This window comes from Mycena indigotica, assembly GCF_014461135.1.
Source record: "Mycena indigotica strain 171206Taipei chromosome Unknown Mind.scaff0009, whole genome shotgun sequence".
NCBI lineage: Eukaryota > Fungi > Basidiomycota > Agaricomycetes > Agaricales > Mycenaceae > Mycena > Mycena indigotica.
In genome coordinates this window covers 721,080-736,748 of record NW_023503008.1, presented here as the reverse complement: position 1 = coordinate 736,748, position 15,669 = coordinate 721,080, and the positions used below count along the sequence as shown (strand labels likewise).

Sequence of the window (15,669 nt, the reverse complement as noted above, 5' to 3'; positions counted from 1 at the left end):
GATGGTGGGGTGGGGATTTGACTGAGTCGTAGCCGAAGATCGGTGATGATAGCTTGAAGAGTGGGGTCGGCTTTGTAGGTTGGCAGCATACCACCGTCAGATGAATTGAGGCTCCAATAACCACAAACGGCCTGAAGTATACGTTCAATCTCTGAGTAGACTTCCATGTAGCGAATCTCCAGTGAATTGGTGATGAATGGGGTGAGAAGGTGTGGAAATGAATAAACAACAACGGTAAAGCCAGACTCTTTGAGAAAGTTGACAAAGCGGACAGCTGCTTCCGCGTCCAGATCATTCCGAGGCCGTTCGTCTGGTTGGATGGAATAAGTAAGGCCAACATAGACCAGGAATTTTGCGTGGCATTGCAACCCTTCCAATATGGCATAGCGACCTGGATTATCGCGGATCTGCCCCACAACTCGTTCAGCGAGGGCCTGTAGACCATGCGGCTCCAGAAACGATGACATCTTCTCGTAGATTTCCATGACAGTGACACCAGTTAGTATGAGTTGGCGAACTGTCCACTCTGCGTCCGCTGGAAAATTTTGAAGATAGCGAAAAAGGACCACCTTCAGTTCCGGCCCAGTTATGCTGATGATACGGATATAATAGGCACAAGCATTTGAAGGTGGAGCGTCATTTGCTGAGCAAAGCACAAGGGTGCCGTTGCCAACAAAAAGACTCCAAGTCGAAATTAGTGGGGTCTCGGGCAAGCGCGGCCAGGAATTGGATAAGATTTGGTGTCAGACGTGACCATGTTGGCGAGTCTGCAGGAATTGGGGTGGACTGGGTACAGCGCATCCAGGTGTTGACATAAGTTTGAATGTCTGACAGTGTTGCAACGGGTGGAGGTCGAGCGAGCAGTGTTGAATTGTCTGTGGCGGCCATATGCTCGAGCCTTCGCAAGGAAACCTCTGCTACCAGGGACACATGGGCTTTCCCGCTTGCTTGAACACGTCTCTTGTATTCATCCTCGTTTTCGTGGGCATCTTCCCATCTGCCAACGCGGCGAATATAGCCTTTCCACGCACGTTTTCTCAGCTGGTCTGGGTTAGCGGTATAGGATAAGAGTTAGGATGAACGTGCCTCGTCATTCATCTTTGCATCAGCAACAGCAATTGTCAGGACGCGCTTCTGGATTCCCACCTAGAGAAGAAATTAGCAGTAGACTAGCAGCAAGAAATTCAACGTGCCTCGTCCTCAAAATCAGAGCAGTCCGAGTCATCATCCGACACCTCCCAATCGAACTGCCTCCACTCTTCATCCTCTTCGTTCTCATCTGACGCGTCAGATGCCTCCGAGTTGTCGTGTGATTCAACTTCCTCCGACTCCGATGGCTCCCAGTCCTCGTCGTCAGCTGTGGTCGAGCGCTGTAGCTCTGTCAGTTAAAATCTGGAGCACTGGAGCAACTCAATAGTACTGACCCCGCGCCCTCTGCTCCTCCTGTCGACCATGACGGCTCTGGCAAACAAGCAGCCCGGCTCCTCTCAGAAAGAAACGTAAAGTGCGGGCAGTGGTTCTTCCATGATAAGAAGCGCTGAGCTGTTCGTAGATCGATCGACGTCAACCGAGGTTGGCTATCTGCTATGGTTTTTTTTTTCAAACAACACTAAGTAAAACGGTTCTTACACAGATTGAATGTCATTGGTTGGTAATGACGCGTTAACAGTCCCCAATATGCAGCAGTAAGTCGCGTCGAAAGACACAGGGTTATTGACCCAATGAGGAAAGGTCGAGCACAAATGTTGTCACCGGAAGAAGCTTGTCATGTCATCCGGGACGAATAACCAGGAAGAAGAAACTGTATTGGCTACAGGCACAGATACAACAAATGAGCTGTTGGTGACGTAGATAGCCAAACTGGCCAATATGTCCATCGGAATCTAGATAAACAGGTTAGTTGATTTACGGTGCAGAACTGGCAAACACGCACTCGGCATGTACTCGGACATTGCGTTGTCAGAGCTGCCTGCCTCTCATATGAGCTCGACGACATTGGTGACTGGGAGTCGAAGGGTGTGGTGCTGCCGAAAACGACTAGCACCAGGAGGCTGAAGCTGTGGACGATGAGGAAAAGTGTGCTTGACTGTGACAATATGTCACAATCAACAGTCAAAACATATCGCTCAATCATTCTAGTATCACATGATCGATAGTTTGTCTCGATGCTTTTGGACATAGCTCAGTACATATCCAGACAGAGTATGTAGCTCAGATTTCAAAGCAATCATTATATTGGATATACTCAAAGCAATAAAATTGTTAATTTTTGTTGAAACATCAATTCATTGTAACCAATTATTTCTAGGTCAGATCTCATCAGGCAAGTGGGAGATGAAAGAGTGTATCTATCACCTTCTTACATCCCATTTTCTAAGGCAGGCCCCTCACCTTCATTGAGAATGCCTGTAGAAATGTTATGAAAGATATATTTGGTATATCTTGCTTATTTCTCTAGATTGGCTTTAGTAACTTGGCCCTACAGCTCCTCTACTATGAACCAACCTGTCCTGAAGTTTTCAAAACTGTACTCACAGGCATTGGTGCTCTGTGCCCTGCACAAGCTTTGACACCTCCCATCAATTTGTCCTTGATCTGACATTGGTGGCTATGCTAATGTCAGTTCCCACGTTTCTGAATATCTAGTGTATCTATTCACCTGCCTCTCCATGTGGATTATTGCCCAAGCTATGACTTCTAAAATGTAGAGAACTGCATGGGCTTCCATATACATGCAAAATCTTGGTATAATACCCATTGGGACCTCCAATATCTTGTGTTTCTTCAGAAATCCCTTGAAATTACAAAGCTCCAACCTTTCTTATGAATGGAAGGGAAAAGACTATTCCCATGTCTTACTTACCATCCTCTTGACATGAGAGTTCAGTTGCATATCACAGAATGTGTCTCAGAGTGCTGTGGTATGTAATTTCATGGCCTGAAAATGATTGCAATTAGAAAAAGTAGCAGGACGATCATTTGGCTGATCTCTTCCATTACAATCGCTACCTGCTCAAATCACCGTCATCACTTGTAGCTAGAAAAAATTCCTTCGATCACCGTTGCGTAGATAGCAATATTCTCCGCTACCTAGCGTCTCACTAGGAACCTTGGACACGCCTTCTTAGCTCAGTTTGGTAGAGCGCGTCACTAGTAATGACGAGGTCAGTCGTTCGAGTCGGCTAGGAGGCACTTCTTTTGCCATTCGTGAGCTCAGTTGGTAGAGCGCGTCACTAGTAAGATTTTCTCTTATGACGAGGTCAGTCGTTCAAGTCGGCTAGGAGGCATAGCTTTTACTGTTTTTGTGGCTTATTCGATGAGGTTCTCCATCTAAAATACATCCCTGTGCACCCTTTATTTCCCTGCACTGCCTGTCTAGATCTCCGCAGCCCTACAATCTATGCATCGAGTACTATCTTCCGTGTGCTAACAGTTTTGCCTTGAATCCGCAGCCCTCCTACTTTACTTTTAGCATGTGTCACACCCGCTCTGTCATCCCCATTTTTGGGCGACTACGTTCACCATGCGCCTCACTGTCCTCAACCTCACGGACGACTCCGTGGTATTCTCATATGGCGATGGCCGTGAACTCCTCGCCCTTTCTTCCCGCCCCACCACAATAAATACCCCCAAACGATGTTCAGCCGCTATATACCTCGGACGCGAGAAACACATAGACTGGGCGACGGTGAACTTCCAAGTCTCAAACACGAATGGCTCGTGGAAGATGCTATCCACTCCCGAGGACTCTCTTTGGCGTTTATACCTCTGCAAGGTGTGCATTCCCGCCCACTATCGAATGACCCCTCGCCTTACTCCGTTGGTTACAGGTCGCGCCCCAACATCGCAAACTCGTCATTATTCCCCGCCGATCCCTACCTTCATTCCTCTCCGTATGTCGCCAGCAGTAGCCTCCTCGATTACCATTCAACGCAATCTAGCCGATACCCGACAGTGTGCCCATTTCAAGGCTGCTGCTTCCTGGCGCGTTCTATCACCCCCTACCTTTCTCAATGACACTAACTCTCAATGCAGGAACCCACGACACAATGGCTTTTTACGGTTGGCCATTCAGCCAATGCCAATCCATCTCGACACCACTCGATGTGCAATTCCGGTCCGGAATCCGCGTACTCGACATCCGGCTTACCGACGTGAACGGCCGCCTCATCGCCTACCACGGTGCATACCCACAGAAGACACCCTTCCAAGATATTCTGATTTCCGTCCACAACTTCCTCACCTCGCCGGAGGGCTCGCGGGAAACGATCGTCATGTCGATCAAGCAGGAAGCGCCCTCTGTTGTCTTCTCTCAGCTTGTTCACGACGAGATTTACGCCGGCGCGGGCGGCCGTGACATGTGGTTCTTTGAATCCCGCATTCCAACCCGTATGTCTATGTTCGCCTATCTTCCTGCTCATCATTATTTGCAGTCGGCGAGGTACGCGGTAAGGTCGTGCTCTTCAGCCGCTTTGGTAACGGCGATGGGTGGGAGAACGGGCTAAACGGGATGGGCATACATCCCACGCGCTGGCCAGACAGCAAGTCGCTTCTGTCAATTTGCTCTCTCTAACAGACATCAGGCGAGAAACGGGGCTTCAAGTGGATGTGCAACGACACTGTTGTCCGCACGAATGACTGGTACCATATACCCTCCTTCCTGTCGATTCCAGAGAAAGTCGCGCTTGCAACTGGCGTGCTCGAGCCCCGTCCGTCAGACAAGGAGATTCCCGCGCTGCCGATAACATACTTCTCTGCGTCCAGCTTCCCACTCGCGGCGCCGCAGACTATATCGCAGGGTTTCGGCTGGCCGCGATGGGGGTTGGGTGTTGAGGGCGTGAACAATCGGACGGGCAAGTGGGCACTCGACCGGCTCAGCAACAACGAGGAGAGCTTGCGGATACGTGGCTGGACGTTCTTGGACTACTACGAGGAGCCCAAGAACTCGCTCGTTCCGCTTTTGGTTGAGTTTAACTTCCGGGGGAGGACCGAGGGTGAGGAGGGTTGGCAGGCGTGAATACTACTACTACATAGAGGATCATAATGTGTACAGTAATACCAACTACGACTTTGGGTTGTCGGTCTCTTTCTTTCTTTCGTTAGCCTTACTTCGGGCGAAATTTTTAGAGGCAAGATCCTAGTTAATCCATTGTCAAACGAAATGCTGGGCTTCGTGGAATTTGCCAAGTTTGTTTTGAACATCTGCCACCACGATCTGGTACAGGAAGCTAATACTCGTTCAAGTCAAGAGATTCTGAGTCAAATCGTGAGCCAATAACATCAGACGGGATCCCGTAGCCTTCGAGGAGATTTCGGAGTACGAGATTTCCCTTTTCTAACAAAGTCGCAGCGACATTGTGTGCTTGCTCATCGCCCAGCCGCTGGATTGCAAACGCGAAGTCGATTAACACTACTCCGTCTCGACCAGGACAGTAATCAGGGCCGGCTGGTAAGAGTATCTGGCCTCCATGGAAGTCGCCCTGGTCCACACCCGCATAGAGGAGGGCCCGTAGACACTCCCGGATATGTTGAACCTGACGCTTGGTCAGATAATGACGACATTTAGAATACGAGAGCGTACAAATTCTGTTTGTATTGCGGGGCTCCAGTCAGACATTGGAACCTCAGCAATAGGCAGGTCGGGAACGATCTCTATGAGTGCACCATATGCAACAAATTCACCTTCGAGAATGAACTGAACACTATTGATGTGATAGAACCGGCAGGTGATTTCACTCACTTCGTGGAACCCGTATGAATGGGGCAGCATAGAGCCTTGATATTCCCGCAACCGATCATAGGCAGATTCCTCGCGGCATACAAGGTCCAAAGCGGAATGCAACATCTCCAGTCGGTATGAGGGATCCTCTGTCTCTTCAAAGTCTTCTAGGAGTACATCACGCTTGGCCGGCAACAGCATGCCCAAGAAGAGTTTGAGGCAAACAGGAGATGAGACGCGACCATCTCCACTGTGTAGAACACCGAAAAATACCTGAGAGAATGCACCGGGCTTGTGTCGAATGACCTTCGTGATTTCAAACCTCAGTGTTGGCTCTGTTAGAATGTCGTCTATGCTTGTCGACCGTGGGCGGCTACCGCGAAACACATATTCGCGTGTATGACTGGGTATATCGGGAGAGGGAAACTGACATCGCCAACGGAACTCTTGTTTTGCAAACGCATTGACTTTGACCTGTAAAGATGTTCCAGGCTGGAGAGGGTTGGCAACAAAACGTTCAGCGACATCCTCTTTCCACGATAGGAACGCGATGAGATCTGGCCGACTCCGCTGAAGGGTATATCGGTCGAAATCATGGAAGTTGACGGGCGTACGAGCGTGTTCTTGGTCATTTAACGCGCCGTGAATTGCTTTGTACCATTGGCTTCCACGGAACTTGGGGGACGGATGCTGGTAGAGGAGGAAGTTGACGAGGTTTCGCAGTGAATTTGGGCCAGAAGACACATCGTAGACCACGCATTGGACGGAATACAGCGCACTTATGTCGATATAACGCACGATGGATGCTTTGAACTCGTCAGTAACGAGAATATATTTGGGTTGCTCTTGCTTCAGAAATCCGTTCCACTCGGTCAAGGACGCGATACAGGCAGAGCAATTGATGAGGCCAGAATCTAAGCCATGCCAACAGATAGTTCCTGAGCGCTGAGCCACCGCATTAGTCAAGCAGCGACGGAGACGAGCAACAGACCTGGAATATGAGGATAGCGAAGAGCACCCTCTCCGGTAACAGCGAGCCACTGTGGTATATACGCACAATGTCGCGGTCTGTACAGCATAAGTATGAGTAGGATAGAGGTCATTAGATCGTTGATCACTTGATACGTTCTGATGATCAAAATAAAGTGGAGGGTACGAGGAGTGGTCTGGCACGAATTCTCGTTCGAAGAGGTCTAGGATTGGTTCAACGTATTTTTGGAATATTGTCCCACTAGGCTTGTCAACAATGCTGAAAATGTAGCAGGAAGAGGTACAACGATGGATCAGGCTTCGGAAAGGGTAATAGTTTGAAACGCAAGGCAGCCATTGATCGACGGTATTGTTCAGCGTTGGGGAAAAACGAGACTGCCCGGCGAGACTTGAAAGGCCTGGATGTGGTAGCAGGGTGTGAACAGGTGGCGTTGAAAAAGTGAATAGGTGAGCCGGTGACCAGTTTCTCGCTCCCTGTGTCGAGAAAATCAACTGGCGATTGCAGAATGGTCGTGGTCATTTTCAGATTGGATTGACCGCTGTGACATGTTCCGTGACACTGTAAAACTTGCAGTTTTTTGCCAATTTCCCCCTTTTTTTTTTGACGACTTACTTATTTTTTGTCTGGCAGCATCTTGGCAGCATCTTGATAGCTATAGTCAATGAACAATGGATCTAAACGTTAGTCTACAATCTAATAACGATACAAAGCATTTTCGGATCCTAGCGTACAATTAAACAGTCTTAAAGTTAAATATTCCAACAGTGTTGCCGAATCCTGCGAGACTGTGCGTCCCCGCTATTGTAAACGGTGAAACGCGGGTAAACGGTAGACGAGGTACAGTGTCCCGCTTTCGCAAAGATTTGGATGAAGTGATAGAGGAAATCGAAGTTCGGGGGGTGTCTGGATGCTGCTCGACGAGTGTTGCCAGAGTCGAACTGCGGACATTGCTACGCGAGATCTCGAACGACCACAGTTCCCATCGCTCCAATGTCGCCAGGCTCAGGCCACCCACTTCAGAGCCGACTCCCCCGCTTTTCACCGTTCGTGGCTTGCGGCGGATACCAACAACTGACCGGTCCACAAAATCCCACGCTCCCCGTTCGCAATCAGCGTCGGCAACACACACAACAAACACATGCTGCCAAAGTGACACCCCAACCGAAGGTTTTGTTGGGTCCAGAGGCGAAAGCAGGTCTTGGTCATCAAGCACAGATGGTACTGTCAAGCTCTCCAGCGATCGTCGCAACGAGGCGTCCCTTTCTGACGCCCGTCGAGAATGGATACCGTGTCCTGACACGGGAAATGGAGGTGGGGGTTCAAAGATGGTGGCCAAACTAGCTCGAGGTATGAGAGGTGAGGAAGAGCCAGGAGAAGGCGCAATGCTAGTCGTTCGCGAATGACGGCCAAGGCTGTCTCGCGACGAGACCCGACGGGGAAGATGAAGATTACACGTGCAGCGACGAGGCTGATCTGACATGGATATTCGGAAAACGTGGACTATGCTGTCAACCGAGAAGGCAAGCAGGAATCCGTCTAGCTGGGGTTTCGCGCAGGAGGGGCATGGACCAGACGGGGTCGGTGCAACACGCAACTGAGTTACCCGGCCACGCACATCGTCAATGGTGGAAATCAATTCACCTGACCCGTCCCACAGCGAAACACTCCCAGATTCAGTTGCCGCAGCTACCACAAGCCTCACACTTCCGAGGATCTCCACAGGGCATAGATGCACATTGGTTACAAGATCAGCATCACTCCCGGCACGGAACGAGTTGTCCGGCAAGATCAGATTCTTTGATCCGTGGGCTTCAGTAAGCTGCACCGTTCCGTTGTCCAGACAAAAGCCAAAGAAGGCGCCATCGGAGTGTGGGAGGCGCAAGAGTTGGGTGCGAACGAGGGGTGCCTGAGCGGATGGTGTAAAAAACGTAACCTGCGAGTTCAAACCGACATTCCACTTTGCACCCAGTCCATTTTCGTAGACAGCAAGTAAAAATGGACCGGATTTTGGTTCGGCGGGGGAGCCAGATTCAGATGGCGGCGGAGTTGGGCGGATGCTTGAAGGTGTATTGCTGCTGAAATGCAGGTCTACAACAGCAGCGGACGAGTTGACCAAAGTGAGCAGCGGTAAAGGAGTCAATGCCGTCTTCCCGATACTGAAGACGACGATAACGCCCGCACCAGTTCCAAGGGCACAATACTTCCCCTCCGCATCGACGGCAGCGCAAGTCAAAGTTGCAGCTGCCGTTGAAGTGCTTGGGGAACGAACAAGCGCATCGGTAACCCCAATCGTGGCGTGGGTCCACCCTGGCATCCGCCAAATGATTGCTTCATTCTGAACGCCAACCGAAACCACAATGCTTCCGTCTGCACTGGAGGCGATAAGCTCCACATCGCTCACAAAAGCCCTCGGAAGTGTCGAGAATGAGATTTGGCCTTCGAAAGCATGGCCATCGTCGACGACGTCAGGAGAGTCTGGATCAAGCCGGTTTCTCTGCGCCTCCAGCAAATCTGCATCCTTGAGCAGGTACAATAATATACCCCAGAGAACAGTTGTGGTGACCGTGATTGGTAGAATGACGATTTTGATGAACCAAACAAGAAAACGCATCGATGACCGAGGTCGTTGGTGTAGCCTGGTCTGGAGAGTCGGGTCGGGAGCAAAGGTCAATATCGTTGGAGACTCAATGCGAAGATGCAAAGCTGTTCCATTCGGGTTGAGTGTTTGCCAAATATCCCAAGCAGGAGTTTGATGGTGGGGGAGATCTGAGGAAACATTGGCTTTGCGCGCCACTGCTGGATGGTGGACTTCTTCGACGTGAGACGACAGAGGTCGTGTGGGATAGATAGTGTAATAGAGGGTTCCGGTGATGGCTAAGAGCTGACCAGGAATCAATTGGATGCAAAAAAATGGTGGTTATGGGTTTACCATGAGTAAACTGATGTTTTTAGTCGCTCGTCCACGAAGCAGGCCGTGAACAACAGTCCCCAACTTGTCTCGCGCAGATGTAGACTTCTCGGACACCTGCCGTGCAGCTGGGGGCGGATTACTTGGCCCGAAGTTAGGATCTTGGCGCAAAAGATCATCCAACTGTTCGGTTGTGTCAACCAAAATTGGTCAAAAAGATAGAGAAGACGGACCTCAAGGCGCTGGAGATCTATGGACAGGACAGCCAAGAAGAATGTATGGGCCAGGAACCAATGTGCTACGAGCACAACAACAGCGAAAACACAGAATTGCCTGATTGCGCCAACCGAAAAGACCGCAATTACACCGAGGATGCTGTTATAGGACACGACTTTGAGCGTGTTGGAGGTTCCAGCCACGCTGAGACCTTCTGCGATGCGATGCTTTACTGGAAGAGTCACGTGGGTTTTGGAAACGGCATCAACCTACGAGAAGCGTTAACGGTAGGTCGCACAAGTCATGGTAATTGACGCACGAGATTGAACATATTCTCGACTCCGACAAAAACAATTACAATGGGGAGAAGTTCCCTACATGCATCCATCAGTCTCGAATAGTTCTGCAGCAAAAAACTTACCAAGGAACCATAGTCAATTTAAACCCAACAAGGGCGCAGACGCTGATACTCGTGATTGTGCTCACTGCAATCTCGACGAGGGCAGTGAAGGTCACACCAATACGAGAATGCAAAGAGTCCATCCGTCGGACCGACCACGAAACGAAGATGACAAATCCCGTGTAGGCAAGATAGAGAAGAGCCGAGATGGCTGTCGACTTGTTCGGACTTGACAGGGTCTCATCGAACTGCGAAAGCCGTCAGGGCCAAACAGCAACGGGTGATTGCTCATTACTCACTTGGAGTGCGATCAAAGTAGGGTCTTGCGTTGGGTCGCTCCTCCTCGAGGCACCCAAGCTTGCCGCGTCGATTGCTTGCAGCCAAGCGCGATGCTCAGCTTCCCCGACACAGTCAGAGTTCGGGAAGAAATAGGTGAGTGCAAGGAACATGGCGTAGTCAAAATGAGAGCTCGAGACTTGAGGCTCATCGGAGCCTCGGCCAGCTAATACCATTTGCGGAGTTATGGGAATTCCTGCTACAGAAGCATTGCGCGTTAAGAGCGTGTCCAAAATATTCGTGTCGCTTCGTATTTCTGCATCGTCGTATCGCCAGAAGGCAAGTGGGGACAGAACAAAGCAAGAACCGTCGTCGCGCTTCAGACAAGCGAGGTCCAATTCGTCAATTCGGCGCTCCAAGTCGAGCGTTGATTGAAGGATCTGGTTATTGACCTCAGCTTCGAACGGGCTGTGAATTAGAATCCGTTCAACACGAAGTGCGTTGTCAGCAATGCAGCTTGCGCGGGTCTTTGCCCGCGAAACGGCATCTTCCAACACGCGCAAGGCTTCGTGGCCACTCCATAGGTTCTCCAAGTCCTGCGGGTATTGCGACCGAGTGACATCAAGAATTGAGAGGAAACCCGGTCGGGCTGACCAAGTGTAGAGGGCGAGTGCGGGGTAGAAGAGGGATGTTATAACGACACATGAGACGAGGATAATACGAATCTGGTGGGTTGCGCAATGACTAAAGTCATGGAGTCAATGTAAAAATTTGACGGTGCCAAGGCCACGTACAGTCCGAACTTGTAGAGGAGCTTGCCTCCGTATGTTCTGGCGCGCCGGAGTAGGCTGGGGGAGAGGTCGACCATGCTAAAGGCACGGTGTAAGTTGTGAGGCAGGCCAGACTGCCCGTTACGTCTTGTGAGGATTCGAGAAGCGAGGAAGTGAGAGGCGAGGTTACAGAAGCATACGATAAGGTGCAGCGAAGTGGGTTAGAGCTCTTTCACCGCAGCCCCGTAATCGACTAGGCCAGCCTGTATCGCAAAGGTCGCGAGCTGAAGGGGTTTCGGCTCGGGATGTCACGCCGGTCACACTCATTCATCATCACGCGTGCCTTGATGCGCCAATTCAATTCGGGCTCTCACGAAGCTACAGATGTTGTTCTTGGACTGAACGTCTCGATGAATCTCGACTGTCCTCCTCGATAGTTGCCAACTTTTCCGAACCGTATTCGCTGTCTCTCTTTCTTCAATTCTGGTATTCCTGGTCGGATGGAGTGGCCCAGCCAATGTCTGTACTCGTTGGACTTGGATTGCCCCAGCCCAGTTTGCTTTTCCAGCCGCCCTTCTTTTTCGTCCGCATCGGAAACTCTTCCTCTGACAGCACTTCCTCCCCATTTCCACCCCACCAATCCCCCGCGTTCGGTTCCTTTTTCTTGTTTTTCTTGTTTACGCTTTTTGATGAGCTTGCTTGCGGTCCGTTCTGGCTCTCCATCCAATCGAATGAGGACATCGTTTGTCTGTCGGGTTTTGTTCCCCTGACATGCAAGTATCAGCAGACATACATTAACGAAATTGCTGTGGTCACTCACGGAAGCCATCTTGTCCACCATGACCTTTTGCTTGCTTCTCGTGGCTGCACTCGCTCCATGTAGTACTCGTCTGGATCCGGCCCCAGTTTGTCCTCCATCGGCTGCCATTGATCTGGGTAGTAGTCGTATTCGTACTCTGGCTCTCTGTGCAAGGCATTCTTCCGTCTCAGTCCAGGCGGAGAGACGAAAGCGCTCACTTGCTCGGGATAATAGTACAGCTCCTCATTCCGATCTTGTGGGTGTTGATGCTGAGCTACTTGTTGCTGTTGTTTTTGTTTCGGTTTCCGTGAGGCTTTCTTCTTTGGCTTTCGCTTTCCTTCTCGTGGACTGTTGTTATAAATTGGCATCTCATACCCGTACCCATAATCAGCGCCTTCTGCTGCTCCATATCCGTATTCATTGTAACCTTGGCCATGACCATACTCGTACCCATAAGGATCGACATGATCAGCTTGAGGGCTTTGGTATGGTCGATAGTCCTCCAAATAATCCCACTCATCGTAATGGTCATAGCCGCGAGGGCGAGCCTTAGGTGACTTTGTTGACCGATGCTTCAACTTGTCCGCCCGTTTCTTCAGTTCAGCAGCCTGATGTTTCCGCATCTTATCCAAAACTTTGGTCTTCCACTCCCGCTCCTTCCCTGCAGCAAGTTCCCGCATCTTGTCATCGAAACCAGCCTGCGCTCCCTCACGTTGAGACTCATCCAGCTCACCGATATGCCGTTGAAACTGGACAGTTGCATCACAGGCGTCCCGGTAGTATTCTTTGATTGCCTTCTCGCTCGCATTGAGAGCATATTTCTCGAGTTCAGCGGCAGCAACAGCGTCGAGGTCGGTTCCATGCATTATTGCGCCAATGAAATATAGCGGCATCGTTGGAATATCGACACTGCGAGGGCTGCTGGCGCCAGGCAACTGTTTTCCGGGGCTTGGATGAGCTGCGGGAGACTTGGTATTCTTCGATATTTCAGCCGCCCAATTGGCATAAGCAGGAGCCTCCCCGGCTTATAGACCAAGTCAATTGGCGGATAAGGAAGTTTAAACAAGACTCACTGGATGCATATATCGCTGCCAAGGGGAACCCTTGCTACTCCCCGAATCGGTTCATCAATGCCTAGCGTTGTTGGGTCGACAACTTGGTATTTGGCGCCTAATGCCGCCTGCTCCGGCATACGCATCCACCATCTCCTTCTGACTCCAACCCAATGTGCGCTTCACAGCAGTTTTTTCTTCTTCAGTCATCACCCAATGCTCTAGATGCAGCTGACGGGCTCGGACACAAGCAAGCCACCGTTTGCGGGCCTGCCAAGCAGCACCTCTTGCATTTGTCGGAGCTTTGCGGGCTTCTGGCCCGTCGCGGAACTGCATCTCGTGTTGACGCGTCACCAGCCAGCCCAGAAAGCCCTCCCATTCGCGCCGAATCGCCTTGTGGATCTTGACGTCTGTTGTCGTCGAGTAGGTGGCTTGCATTCAGCTCTAGCGGGAGAAAGAGGGGGGGAAAGACAGACGCTCTTGGTGAGATTTGAAGGCATATATCCAGATTGGTGCTGTATTTGTAGATAGAATTCAAGAGGTGAATAATCGACATTTTACGCAACGCCTCGATGACACCCACGTTTTTCTCCAGGTCAAACGAGTCGGCAGCGTCGCATACAAAACGGCCTTCGATCGCTGCCCGCCAACGCGTCTTTTTCCATCGTTAAGCATAATAAAATAGCTCACCAGAGTATACACCCGTGCTGGACCCTCCGCGCCATTTCCTTTCCCCAGCGTGTCGCCTGCGTATGCGTTCGGACAAGGTCAGAAATCGAATCGCGTTCCGTCACACAACTCGTCACTCACCTCCCTTGCCTTTGCAAGTCTCGCGGCGGCCCGAACTTCCCCGCTCCATATCCCTGCTTAGCGCAGTCTCAGTCTCGGCCGACAAAATAACCCGCACACCGAGAGCAAACCTGTGACCTCAAGCTCTTACTTGTCGACTGTTCTCTCCACCCGGTAATTTGGCCTTGAAGCCCGCTGCTTCTCGGGAACAAGCGCAACAGTCGCACCGAGTAAGCGAAAGGAAAACAAAAGGCAAGCTCCGACCCATCTCATTGGCTCTAACAAAACTCAAGACGCCGTACCGCCTCGCTTGCCGCCCAGCTCACCACGGCCTACGCGTCAGCAGACCAAGGTTGCGCAAGTCATGCCGCAATGTGTCGGACTCGGTCGCTGCTTAAAGTCCATCGCAAGCCCGCCTTTCTTCGAAAACGACACACAGCTCTGTCAAGAAGGTTAGTTAACACTCGTCATTTTCACCCGCAAGCTCACCCGATCCAGCTTGCAAACGCGCAACCATTTCCCGCTCCAACTCAAGCCGCGCACAAGACAGTCTTGTTGCAAGTCAGCAACTGCTTGTAACAACATCGACAACAAAACTCACCGACCTCAAGTCCAGCATCCCGCTTTCCCCAGAGTATTCCTCCGCAAGCAAAGGCGGCGCGGACCATTCTTCCAGTCAAGTTGGTGGTCGCGTTCAACGTTGTCGACAGCAGACCTCCAAACTGCTTCATCAGCGAGATCAAGTCTTCCCACAAGGTTAGTCGTCGCTGTTAATACTGTAGACAGCGAACTCACCAGCCATTTTGAAGCTGTAAAACCACCCCAGTCCGTCACCACATCCCCTCATAACTGCACTATTCAAGACGACCCCGGTTCAGCGCTAACAAGAAGGTTAGTCCTCGCTCTCAATGTTTTGGACAGCCTACTCACCAAATATAGGCTTGAACTGATCACGCATCCAGCTCGCGCTTCGATCTAAACGATGTCGAGATGCTGCGTCAGCGTGAACAGCAAGACAATTTTGAGAGGGGGCTGTAATCAAGGTCAGTCAGTGGTTTCAACGGTGTAGAGGACAAAAAAACCACCAATTATAGTCTTGTTGGTGTGGAGGGCGGCTTCAATCACTATCGCTACCAAAGCAATATCGGCCCTGCTAAACCAAGTCAGTCGACATCACCACCGCCATTGGTTAGCCACGCGCCTGGACTGCCGTCAACACCCTCGCCTGCCACACAGAACTCGACTTGCGAGGTTGTTGCTCTTGCGGTTGGCTGCAAATGAAGGTGGGAGGAAGAAAACTGAAGGGTCAGTGAGCGGCTTTGACATTGTAGCAGACAGAACTCACCAACTATATAGACTCGCGATCCTACAAATTGTAAGCATATAGATGATAATAAACACAAAAAACGACGAGCCTTCAAGGCTCTTGGTAAGTTGTGTTCTGCGCCAAAATCTCGATACGAGACCCGACAATTGTGTCTAGCCAACAACCCAGTTAGCGCAACACAAAACAACAGTGTCAGCACCAACCAATGAGTGTGCCGCAATCTTCCTTGCCTGCCGCCCCGTCCAACGCTTGACGTTGCTGTAAGACCAGGTCAAGTTTCGTAGTGAAAATCTCACGTTTGTCAGCGCTCTTTCAAGCATCGCAAGGATTTTCGACAAGTGAGTTGAGTTGTGCGGACAGGGCAAACGGCCCGAGCTAAGTATTGTGCTTAGGGCGATTTGGAGTTAATGATGAACACCTTA

The 15,669-nt window shown here is 50.7% G+C and overlaps 2 protein-coding genes across 2 annotated transcripts; one reads left to right on the top strand and one right to left on the bottom strand.

Annotated features, from left to right (window-relative positions):
* Positions 1 to 3,523: 3,523 nt before the first annotated feature.
* On the top strand, positions 3,524 to 5,017 carry MIND_01007900 (PLCXc domain-containing protein; the record flags this gene model as incomplete). Its single annotated transcript, XM_037366676.1, has 6 exons — positions 3,524 to 3,775; positions 3,831 to 3,893; positions 3,942 to 3,984; positions 4,036 to 4,389; positions 4,434 to 4,541; positions 4,584 to 5,017. 6 exons carry the CDS (start codon positions 3,524 to 3,526, stop codon positions 5,015 to 5,017), a joined length of 1,254 nt encoding a protein of 417 aa, XP_037216070.1.
* A 2,426-nt stretch (positions 5,018 to 7,443) lies between these two features.
* MIND_01007800 (Sterol regulatory element binding protein cleavage-activating protein) lies at positions 7,444 to 11,378 on the bottom strand (the record flags this gene model as incomplete). The annotated part of the gene is made up of 7 exons (XM_037366675.1): positions 7,444 to 9,591; positions 9,640 to 9,801; positions 9,852 to 10,103; positions 10,154 to 10,208; positions 10,256 to 10,482; positions 10,534 to 11,254; positions 11,305 to 11,378. The coding sequence occupies 7 exons, from the start codon at positions 11,376 to 11,378 to the stop codon at positions 7,444 to 7,446; spliced, it is 3,639 nt and encodes a 1,212-aa protein (XP_037216069.1).
* Positions 11,379 to 15,669: the final 4,291 nt, after the last annotated feature.